This window comes from Nicotiana tabacum, chromosome 20 (genome assembly GCF_000715075.1).
Source record: "Nicotiana tabacum cultivar K326 chromosome 20, ASM71507v2, whole genome shotgun sequence".
NCBI lineage: Eukaryota > Viridiplantae > Streptophyta > Magnoliopsida > Solanales > Solanaceae > Nicotiana > Nicotiana tabacum.
The window spans coordinates 105052183-105065163 of NC_134099.1; the positions used below are offsets into that span (position 1 = coordinate 105052183).

Genomic DNA, 12981 nt, shown 5'->3' on the forward strand with positions numbered 1-12981 from the left:
GCAAATTCGAGATTTAGAACTCAATTTGAGATCGAATTTAGAAACTAGTTACATAATCGGGGTCGGGTGAACGGATAAATGGGTTTTGGTCCGAATCTCGGGTTTTGACCAAGCGGGTCCGTGGTCGACTTTTTTTGACTTTTTGTAAAAAGTGTAAAAATCCTAGATTTATGTATTGTAATTGATTCCCTTGGTAATATTTGACGTTATCGAGCCGATTTTGGTTAGATACGATTGGTTTGGAGGCGAATTGTAAAGGAAAGGCCCCAGTAAAGCTCTGAGTTGACTGCAGTGTGAGGTAAATATTGGGTTTAACCTTGATTTGAAGGAATTAGGAACCCTTGAGCTATGTCTTATGTGAAATTCATGTGTGCGGCGTATATGCGAGGTGACGAGTGTATATACGCCACCAAAATACTTGTTTCCGTATTTTTCCACATTTCATTAATTATTTCACAACATGCCTTACATGTTATATGCTTTAATTCCATGATTGACTAAGCCTACGCAAACGCGTGGAGTAACTCGTAATTGTGTAAGCCAATCGGGCGGTGCCTTCGCAAACGCGTCAGCTTTCTCGCAATCGCGATGAACACCTGACGCCCAGTCATTAAAATTCTAAAAGACAGGATTTCACCCATTTTTCATTATCTTTCTATTTGAGCTCAGCCTAGAGGCGATTTTGAAGAGAAAATTCATCACCAATTCATAGGTTAATATAATTTAACTCATTTTCTTACATTTCTAGTATCACCCATTAAATTTCTCGCCTTATTCATTATTCTTTCATTGTAGAAAACTAGGAATTTAGGAAAAATTGGGGGATTTTTGTAAATTCGAGATTTAGAACTCAATTTGGGATCAGATTTCGAAACTAATTACTTAATCGGGATCGGGATGAATGGATAAATGGGATTTGATCCGAATCTCGGGTTTTGACCAAACGGGTCCGAGGTCGACTTTTTTTGACTTTTTGAAAAAAGTGTAAAAAATCCTAGCTTTATGTATTGTAATTGATTCTCTTAGCAATATTTGACGTTATCAAGCCGATTTTGGTTAGATATGATTGGCTTGGAAGCGGATTATAGAGGAAAAGCCGATTTCCACATTTCATTAATTATTTCACCACATGCCTTACATGTTATATGCTTTAATTCCATGATTGACTAAGCCTACGCGAACGCGTGGAGTAACTCGTAATTGTGTAAGCCAATCAGGCGGTGCCTTCGCAAACGCGTCAGCTTTCTCGCAATCGCGATGAACACCTGACGCCCAGTCATTAAAATTCTAAAAGACAGGATTTCACCCATTTTTCATTATCTTTCTATTTGAGCTCAGCCTAGAGGCGATTTTGAAGAGAAAATTCATCACCAATTCATAGGTTAATATAATTTAACTCATTTTCTTCCATTTCTAACATCACTCATTAAATTTCTCGCCTTAGTCAGTGTTCTTTCATTGTAGAAAACTAGGAATTTAAGAAAAATTGGGGGATTTTTGTAAATTCGAGATTTAGAACTCAATTTGGGATCAGATTTCGAAAATAATTACATAATCGGGATCGGGATGAATGGATAAATGGGATTTGATCCGAATCTCGAGTTTTGACCAAACGGGTCCGAGGTCGACTTTTTTTGACTTTTTGAAAAAAGTGTAAAAATTCTAGCTTTATGTATTGTAATTGATTCTCTTAGCAATATTTGACGTTATCAAGCCGATTTTGGTTAGATATGATTGGCTTGGAAGTGGATTATAGAGGAAAAGCCGATTTCCACATTTCATTAATTATTTCACCACATGCCTTACATGTTATATGCTTTAATTCCATGATTGACTAAGCCTACGCGAACGCGTGGAGTAACTCGTAATTGTGTAAGCCAATCGGGCGGTGCCTTCGCAAACGCGTCAGCTTTCTCGCAATCGCGATGAACACCTGACTCCCAGTCATTAAAATTCTAAAAGACAGGATTTCACCCATTTTTCATTATCTTTCTATTTGAGCTCAGCCTAGAGGCGATTTTTAAGAGAAAATTCATCACCAATTCATAGGTTAATATAATTTAACTCATTTTCTTCCATTTCTAACATCACCCATTAAATTTCTCGCCTTAGTCATTGTTCTTTCATTGTAGAAAACTAGGAATTTAGGAAAAATTGGGGGATTTTTGTAAATTCGAGATTTACAACTCAATTTGGGATCAGATTTCGAAACTAATTACATAATCGGGATCGGGATGAATGGATAAATGGGATTTTATCCGAATATCAGGTTTTGACCAAACGGGTCCGAGGTCGACTTTTTTTGACTTTTTGAAAAAAGTGTAAAAATTCTAGCTTTATGTATTGTAATTGATTCTCTTAGCAATATTTGACGTTATCAAGCCGATTTTGGTTAGATATGATTGGCTTGGAAGCGGATTATAGAGGAAAAGCCGATTTCCACATTTCATTAATTATTTCACCACATGCCTTACATGTTATATGCTTTAATTCCATGATTGACTAAGCCTACGCGAACGCGTGGAGTAACTCGTAATTGTGTAAGACAATCAGGCGGTGCCTTCGCAAACGCGTCAGGTTTCTCGCAATCGCGATTAACACCTGACGCCCAGTCATTAAAATTCTAAAAGACAGGATTTCACCCATTTTTCATTATCTTTCTATTTGAGCTCAGCCTAGAGGCAATTTTGAAGAGAAAATTCATCACCAATTCATAGGTTAATATAATTTAACTCATTTTCTTCCATTTCTAACATCACCCATTAAATTTCTCGCCTTAGTCATTGTTCTTTCATTGTAGAAAACTAGGAATTTAGGAAAAATTGAGGGATTTTTGTAAATTCGAGATTTAGAACTCAATTTGGGATCAGATTTCGAAAATAATTACATAATCGGGATCGGGATGAATGGATAAATGGGATTTGATCCGAATCTCGAGTTTTGACCAAACGGGTCCGAGGTCGACTTTTTTTGACTTTTTGAAAAAAGTGTAAAAATTCTAGCTTTATGTATTGTAATTGATTCTCTTAGCAATATTTGACGTTATCAAGCCGATTTTGGTTAGATATGATTGGCTTGGAAGTGGATTATAGAGGAAAAGCCGATTTCCACATTTCATTAATTATTTCACCACATGCCTTACATGTTATATGCTTTAATTCTATGATTGACTAAGCCTACGCGAACGCGTGGAGTAACTCGTAATTGTGTAAGCCAATCGGGCGGTGCCTTCGCAAACGCGTCAGCTTTCTCGCAATCGCGATGAACACCTGACTCCCAGTCATTAAAATTCTAAAAGACAGGATTTCACCCATTTTTCATTATCTTTCTATTTGAGCTCAGCCTAGAGGCGATTTTTAAGAGAAAATTCATCACCAATTCATAGGTTAATATAATTTAACTCATTTTCTTCCATTTCTAACATCACCCATTAAATTTCTCGCCTTAGTCATTGTTCTTTCATTGTAGAAAACTAGGAATTTAGGAAAAATTGGGGGATTTTTGTAAATTCGAGATTTACAACTCAATTTGGGATCAGATTTCGAAACTAATTACATAATCGGGATCGGGATGAATGGATAAATGGGATTTTATCCGAATATCAGGTTTTGACCAAACGGGTCCGAGGTCGACTTTTTTTGACTTTTTGAAAAAAGTGTAAAAATTCTAGCTTTATGTATTGTAATTGATTCTCTTAGCAATATTTGACGTTATCAAGCCGATTTTGGTTAGATATGATTGGCTTGGAAGCGGATTATAGAGGAAAAGCCGATTTCCACATTTCATTAATTATTTCACCACATGCCTTACATGTTATATGCTTTAATTCCATGATTGACTAAGCCTACGCGAACGCGTGGAGTAACTCGTAATTGTGTAAGACAATCAGGCGGTGCCTTCGCAAACGCGTCAGGTTTCTCGCAATCGCGATTAACACCTGACGCCCAGTCATTAAAATTCTAAAAGACAGGATTTCACCCATTTTTCATTATCTTTCTATTTGAGCTCAGCCTAGAGGCGATTTTGAAGAGAAAATTCATCACTAATTCATAGGTTAATATAATTTAACTCATTTTCTTCCATTTCTAACATCACCCATTAAATTTCTCGCCTTAGTCATTGTTCTTTCATTGTAGAAAACTAGGAATTTAGGAAAAATTGGGGGATTTTTGTAAATTCGAGATTTAGAACTCAATTTGGGATCAGATTTCGAAACTAATTACATAATCGGGATCGGGATGAATGGATAAATGGGATTTGATCCGAATCTCGGGTTTTGACCAAACGGGTCCGAGGTCGACTTTTTTTGACTTTTTGAAAAAAGTGTAAAAATTCTAGCTTTATGTATTGTAATTGATTCTCTTAGCAATATTTGACGTTATCAAGCCGATTTTGGTTAGATATGATTGGCTTGGAAGCGGATTATAGAGGAAAGGCTCTGGTAAAGCTCTGAGTTGACTGCGACATGAGGTAAATGTTGGGTTTAACCTTGATTTGAGAAAATTAGGAACCCTTGAGCTATGTCTTATGTGAAATTCATGTTGGCGTATATGCGAAGTGACGAGTGTATATATGCCGCCAAATTACTTGTTTCCGTATTTTTCCGCGTTTTATTAATTATTTCACCACATGCCTTACTTGTTACATGTTTTAATTCCATAATTGACTGCTACTTGCCTTAAATGACTTGCTTATACCCGTAGTTGTCATGCTATTTAATATTCATTTATATGGGGGATAAGGAAGAATTGTGTTTTACGGTAGGATCGGGTTGCGAGTCGCAATAGATAAAATAAGGGTGTATTTATATGGTGAAATAAGGGTGAATTTTGATATTTATTCTGATATTATATGGTGGGATAAGATTGCGCACCGCAATATATATTTATTTATTATTGTTGCGTTTATTATTGTGGAATAAGGGAGGATTGTATTGTACGGTGGGATCGGGTTGCTCGCCGCAACAGTCTATGTATTTCTATTTCCTTATCGTATTGTGTTGGCTTCCGTATTTTTACACGAGACTCTAAGAATTGGTATTTCTGGCATTTACTGTCTTTCCTTTTAGAGCTTGAGTCAAATTTCATGTGTTAGCTGCTTTAATTTGTTCCGCATTTTCTTTCTTGCCATTATTTTTATGCTGCATACAAATTATTGTAAGTGACTGCCTTAGCCTCATCACTACTTCGTCTAGGTTAGGCTCAGCACTTGCAAAGTACATGGGGTCGGTTATAGTCATACTACACTCTGCACATCTTGTGCAGATTTTGGAGTCCATCCCAGCGACGGTTCATAGATTGCTCGGGTCGGCTATTGAGTGGAGACTTGAGGTACAGTTGTTCGGCGTCTGCAGCCTTAAAGCCCCTTGTTATTTATCTTAGCTGTGTAATTTCCCTCAGACAACTTTATTTCTATTCAAACCTTTATTTATACTATTCTAGTAGCTCGTGCACTTGTGACACCAGACTCAGGGATGTATGTATATATTTCGGTTGTTTTGGTTTTCCGCACTTTATTTCGGCTCCATCTCAATTATTTTTGTAATTGGCATCATTTAGATTTGATTTTTTAAAAAATGGCATAAAATTTATCTAACGTTGGTTTGCCTGACAAGTGAAATGTTAGGCGTCATTACGGTCCCGAAGGTGGAAATTTCGGATGGTGACAAAAGATTACATATACGTTATTTGCAATAGCTCTCCGTTTTGTTTTTTTTTTTTTTTAAAAAAAATAATAATTTGGGACGACTTGTAACAGCTTGTGTCCCTGATTTTCAGGTGGACGTAATTAAAAATCAATACTATTCATCATAAGAGCCGTATTTTTATTATGTTTAATGATTCTTCACTGAGAAAGACAAGAAGAAAAGACGCAGTCTCCAGCGTTCTTCTGGCCATACCACCTCACCCCCCCCCCCCCAAAAAAAAAAAAAAATCTTGCTGATAGCTTTTCACGATATATTTATCCTCTACATTACTTATTATAATTTCTATTTCTCTCTCTAAACACACTCACACACACACAAGAAAACGGATAGAAGAAGATCAAATTAGCTTAAAAACCATCTAGTTAATTAATTAATTAATTAGTGAAATCAAATTAACAAGATAGATCATGGGAAGAGCTCCTTGCTGTGACAAGAACAGTGTGAAGAAAGGGCCATGGTCCCCTGAAGAAGATGCCAAGTTGAAGTCATATATTGACCAGCATGGCACTGGCGGCAGCTGGATTGCTTTGCCTCCAAAAATTGGTATTATCTTACTTTCTTGATGAAACTCAACATATATCATACCTATTAATTGGATGATTTATAGGATTGTTTTGTTTCTAAAATATTATTAGGCCTGAAAAGATGTGGAAAGAGCTGTCGACTTAGATGGTTAAACTATCTGCGACCAAATCTAAAGCACGGTGGATTCTCTCAAGAAGAAGATGACATTATTTTGAGCCTCTCTATTAGTATTGGAAGCAGGTTATTAAATTAATCTCTTTTTCTTCGAATTATGTCATATCTTCCTTTCATGTTTATGTTTCTATAACTAATTAATAACTACACCCTTTAGTTAAAGTTTAGCTTGACACGGATCTAGGGCTGCAAAAGAATTACTGTTCAATTTTATGTGACATTACTAATATTGGTTCGGAGACAAAAAATTCTTTAACTTTGTTTTTTCTCAAGTTCTTAAATATTTTGAATTATTAACTTTACTAACTCATATATGACTTTTCATGCACCTTGAAGAATCTATATATGCAGGAAGTCACATAAAAACCTGTGTTTTGACCCTTATTCCAAACCCTTTAAAATAAAATGGGATGGGGAACTAAACTATATACATATAATATATATGATCATACTCATTTTGAACTTAATCGCTCTAGATCTTGAATTCTCTTATGTGAATTAATTCTCTTACCTTGGCTAATGTTATATGATGAATATCAGGTGGTCTATTATTGCAGCACAACTTCCAGGAAGAACTGATAATGACATAAAGAACTACTGGAACACCAAGCTGAAGAAGAAGTTATTTGGAAAACAGCGCAAAAATCTTAGAGGTAAAAGCCAAAAACAAGGATCAAGAAAAGGGAGAGATCAAATGAATAGCTCCATGGATTCTCACAACAATATTGACACAAACCCTAGTTGGTCTGAGTTTCCTATCTTGCAACCAATACCATACTCAAATGATGAACCACGTTACAACAACGATCACACTTCTATTAGAAAGTTGTTGATGAAACTTGGAGGAAATTTCTATGAGGATGATGATAAACCAATGAATGGAGCACTAAATCCTCAATATGATCCCATGGATAATTCTTTGATGCATCCAGTATATCACAATTCTATAAATTTGATATCTTCTGCTCCAATGGTTGTCATGAACACGTCTCCTTTCACAAATTCTCATGAGTACAACGTAGATGGGAAAGCAGTCTGCTGGGTCGACACTGACGCTGAGAAACGAAAGCTAGGGGAGCGAATGGGATCAGATACCTCAGTAGCCCGAGCACTAAACGATGGATGCAATTCTACCACTGAGCTTGAGCATATGGTGTACACTGATACACAAAAATTAGATGATCTTGAAATGTTATACGAGGATATGCTTAATAATAAACCTGCAACTACTTTGGGAGGAAGCTTGCACTGGGAAGATATGAACAATTTGGTGTTTCCCTTCCCTCCTCTAGTTGTTTCCAACAATGAAGGTCATCAACATGGCACTTTGCTTGAAGAAGGTGCACTTAATGAGCCTAAGTACCCTAGGGATTAATAAATATTTTTGTACATTTCGTTTGACATTGTAAATTTTCTTGAAAGAGAGACCTGGTGATTAATGTGTTTGTTGGAGAACTCTAAATAAGTACGTGTCTGCTCAAAATATTGCATCTTTTCTCTTGGTTATTTGACTAGCAGTAGCTAGTTATTATAGTCAGTCATGTTAAAAATTTGTTGATCCAATCGTGTCTACCTTGAAAATAATGATCTGATCATACGTGTCTCCTAGTATGTTCTTGCCTCCTTAGGTCGAATCTCCGGTCTTTTTAGCCTCCTTAGGTCTAAATTATGTCAAAAGTATGTCCTCCTCCTTAAAATAGTGTTTTACATGTATTTATAACAAGTAGGGTCGAGACTACATGAAAATACCTTCTCCCGCGCGAAATAGGACTTTGGCTCTGTAAAACTTGCATAGGCGTGCCGCACGTGGTGTGCTTGTGGGTAAGTTCAGAGAGTTGATTCTGACAGGCTGCAGAAAATTTCCACAGGCGCGGCGCACGGTGCGCCGCACTATGCGCCTAGGTAATGGGAATTCCCAAAAAGGCAAAACACGAAAGTTGTAGCCCTTTCAAATAGTTTTCCAACGATATATTGTGGAGCCCAAACAGAGTTCTGAGCGAAAAGTTATATGCATTTTACTAGACAATGCGCCGCATGCCCGCTCGATTCTTTGTTTCATTCTGAACTATCATCCGCTGATCCCCGAACACGATTCCGGCTTAATTCTTTGGGGTTTTACTCAGACTTCAAAGCTTCAAATCACTTGAATTCATTCCATAATATCTACATAACTCGGAATCACTCCTGTAAGGCATAGAATACACAATTAGTGCAAAACACTAGCGATTAAAGCTCAAACTCAATTAAAATGCAGTACATTAGAATGTAATGAGCGACTAAAATACCTAATTATAGTCTATCATCATTAACACATGAAAGATAAAGCATGTAACACACTAAAACAGGTAAGGTCAAACATATAAGTTAAATCCTACTCCTGAAGGTTTCATTCATAAATGCAAAGACCATATCGCAGTATTGATCTACCATCATCTCATCTCAAAACTTAAATTGTTAGAGAGAACATATATTTATTTACTCTTAAATTTGTCTTCAACACACCCATCGTGGTTGGACTTGATTCTTTTTTATGAGCCAAACATATGGAAAAGTCTTTGTGAAACTCGAACCCAGAATCTATGCTTACTCTAATACCATGTTAAAGTTTGTGATCATCTCATCTAATAGTTTAAGTCATTAGAGAGACCACTCTTAAATTTGTCTTCAACACGCAGACTATTGGTTGTTTCTGCTGACTGGTTTTGGAGAAATATAAAATGCTGATAATAGTGCTATGTAAACTTATATATATGTTCTTGCATATGAACGCTCAGAGGATGTCAGCCACAAAATTCCTTGGAACTCTCAAGAAAACAGATTCTTCTGTCATTTGGCCATAAATTGCTGGTTTTTAGTAAGCCAGGTATTTTGCAGAAGAGCTTCATTAATTTAATTCCTTCTTCAATTACTGAATGGGATCAATTTGTCATCGTTCATGGTAGAAAATAAATAATAATGTCATATCAATAAGTGAACTGACCCTTTCAAAAAAAAGACCCTTTTTAACCACTACTTAAGACTTTAGGTTTAACGGTACAATAGAAAAATAATTTTTTAAATTAAAAAAAAAAAAAATGAGTCTTTCTAGAATACGTCCATGTAAATTAGTCAGTAACACATAATTTATTTTGCGTGGTTAAAAGCAATTCTCCCTAGCTGTTTGGGTTTTTGATAGTAGAGCTGACTTCAATGTGATGACCCGCCATGTCATCATGCCACATAGGTGCCATTTGGCATATATTAATGACATGTGAAAGCTTACATAAGAAAAAGGCTAGCATTTGTGAGAAGATTCTACAGAGGTATGGATATTTCCTTAGGAACAACCTAGATCCTTATGGATTTGCTAGAAAAGTCTTTGGAATCTTCTAGGCTTGTAGAGAATTCTAGAAAAAGCATTTATCTTATAAATATCAAGGACTTGTGTAATAATTAATATTTACACACTAGCCCCTAGGAGAGCAGTATATAAAGGGGGTCATTCATTTGTAATTCATCAAGCAAATAATTCAAGTTATCTCTAATACGAAACTTCCTTTAACAATTCTCTTGTGTTCTTTCTTCCATTCTCTTAGCGATCTTGAGTGTAGTAAGGCTGACTTGACATAGCAAGAACATGAGCAAGTTGTGCAAGATCGTGAGCGAGTTGTCAAGTGCCGCACGTGTACTTAGTTAACAACTAAGGACGTGACAACGTGGTATCAGAGCGAAGGTTTCAACTAAGGGAATGGCGAATGACGGAGAAATTAACGTTGCCAACACCCAAGTCAACGTCATCCAGGATGTGCTGGCAAGAGCGGCCGTAGCAAAAAGAGGAATGCCACCGACAAGAGCCAGGAGGTGCCACCTGAGGTTGTGTAAAACGAAGGGCTTACATCCCAAGAACCATCTGTTACTGAGGTGAGCGAGGATGAAGTGGAGGTCCTTCCAAAGGACGTCTCGCTCGGTAAAGAGTGGGTGATGAAGATGAACGCGGGGATGGACGCCGTGGAGATCTTTGGCCAATGCTTAGGGAAGGTGGAAGGCACCCTTAACGTTCTTGAGGGGCACACTCTTGAAGAGATTGAGAGTATCCGAAATGACTTGGAGGGACGTACACAGACTGAGATGGAACTAAGAAAAACCATCACTGCCTTAGAGTGCAGACTCATGGAGGCTTTGAGTACTATCGATGCTATGAAGGCAAAGATAGAGTCACTCGAGTAGCATGTTAATGCTGGCGTGACCGAGGTAGCCAGTAATGTTGTGGTGACGAGGGAGGCCAAGATCAAGGCTCCCAAACCCCCTGTTCAAAGGTGTTCGTGATGCACAAGAAGTGGAAAACTTCCTTTGGCACTTGGAGAACTACTTCTGGCATGGCAAAGTGAGGGACGACGAGGCCAAGATCAACACTGCGGTATTGTACCTCTCAGAGACTTCCATGCTATGGTGGAGAAGGAAGATGGCCGACGTGGATAAAGTTCTATGTACTATTAGCACATGGGATCAGTTCAAAGTGGAGTTCAAACGATAGTTCTTTCTAAACAATGTCTTGTACGAGGCAAGGTGCAAGCTTAGGGAATTGAAGCAAATAGGGAGCATACATAACTATGTCAAGGAGTTCACTACCCTTATGCTTCAAATCCCCAACCTGACCAGTGATGACTTGTTGTTCCACTTTATGGACGGGTTGCAAAATTGGGCTAAGCAGGAGTTGCAATGCCGACAAATCACTGATATAGACCAAGCCATAGTGGAGGCTGAATCATTGATGGATTTCAGGCATGACAAGCACGACAAAGGCAATGGCAAGGAGTCAAAGGTTAACAATGTCAAAGGTGGGGGAGACCGTGGCAATGTCAAGGAGATACAACAACAATACTCTAAGACTCAATATTTCAAAAAGTCGAGTGGTCGTAGGGCTACGCCGAGACGAAGGCACAGGTCGAGAAGAAGGAATGCTATATATGCGGAGGGCCACATGGCTTCAGGAATTGTCCTGACCTCGAGATCCTCAGTGCCATAGTACGTGAGCGGAAGGAGAAACCACAAGGAGAGAGTCCGGGAACCGCACAGTTGGGTATGATCGGATTATGTGGTGATGTCACGAAACAAGCTATCCAACCTACCGAGAATGGCAATCAGTACGTGGATCTCACCATCAACAACAAGCCCGCTCGTGCAATGGTAGATACTGGAGCAACTCATAATTTCATGACTGAGGCTGACGCAAAAAGACTGGAATTGAAGCTTGCTCCAACCAACTCTCGCGTCAAGACCGTGAATGCCGAGATACAGAATTCTCGTGGGGTAGCTAATGGAGTTGGTGTCAAATAGGGAACTTGGAAAGGTATGACAAACTTTACCGTAACCGCTATGGATATCTTTGACATCATACTGGGGCAAGAGTTCTTTAGACATTGTCATACTTTAATCGACCCCTACCTCCAACGTCTCTTGGTTATGGAGCGAGAAGGAGCTTGCATGGTACCTATAGTGACTATGCCACACGGACAGATCCAAGCACAACTCTCAGCTATGCAGGTTGTCAAGGGGATCAAGAAGGGGGAGCCGACGTTCGTGGAAACCATTGCAAGTCTAGAGGAAGACAAAAATTTTCAAGAGACATTGCCGCCTTGCATAGAGAAGTTTCTTAAGGAAAACAAAGATGTCATGCTTGAGGAGTTGCGTAAGCACTTGCCGCCCAGACAAGATTTGAATCACAAGATTGAGTTGGAGCCAGGGGCTAAGCTACCTGCATTTGCCCCATATTGTATGGCACCTCCCGAGCTAGAGGAGATCAGGAAACAATTGAAGGAGTTGCTAGATGCTGGTCACATTCGCCCATCAAAGGCACCTTTTGGCGCACTAGTATTGTTCTAGAAAAAGAAGGATAAATCGTTGCGTTTGTGCATAGACTACCGAGCACTTAATAAGGTCACCGTGAAGAATAAGTACCCGATCCCGCTCATTGCTGACTTGTTCGATAGACTTGGGCAAGTCAAGTACTTTACCAAGGTGGATCTTCGAAAGGGCTACTACCAGGTTTGCATTGCGGAAGGGGATGAGCCAAATAAACATGCATGACGAGATATGGAGCCTTTGAATGGTTGGTGATATCCTTCGGCTTAACCAATGCACCGACCACATTTTGCACCCTTATGAATAAGATCTTCCATCCCTACCTTGATCAGTTCGTGGTAGTCTACCTAGACGACATAGTCATCCACAGCAACACCTTGGAGGAGAACATGGAGCACTTAAGGAAGGTTTTCCAAGTCATGCGAGAGAACGAGCTATACATCAAGAGGGAGAAATCTGAGTTCGCACAATCAAAGGTGCACTTCTTGGGCCATGTCATTAGCAATGGAGAGCTATGCATGGATGAGGCTAAGGTACATGTTATCCAGGAGTGGGAGGCACCTATAAAGGTAACTGAGTTGAGATCCTTCCTTGGCCTTGTTAACTACTATTGTCGGTTCATCAGTGGATACTCAGCAAAGGCCGCACCATTGACTAAGTTGTTAAAGAAGAACAAGCCATGGATTTGGATGGAGCATTGTCAAAAGGCATTTGAATGTCGTAAGACAACTGTA

The 12981-nt window shown here is 38.6% G+C and overlaps 1 protein-coding gene across 1 annotated transcript; it reads left to right on the forward strand.

The window, feature by feature from the left end:
* The first annotated feature begins 5983 nt into the window (after positions 1-5983).
* Positions 5984-7925, forward strand: LOC107788895 (uncharacterized). Its single transcript, XM_016610630.2, has 3 exons — positions 5984-6250; positions 6343-6472; positions 6947-7925. The coding sequence occupies exons 1-3, from the start codon at positions 6115-6117 to the stop codon at positions 7779-7781; spliced, it is 1101 nt and encodes a 366-aa protein (XP_016466116.2). The 5' UTR covers positions 5984-6114; the 3' UTR covers positions 7782-7925.
* Positions 7926-12981: the final 5056 nt, after the last annotated feature.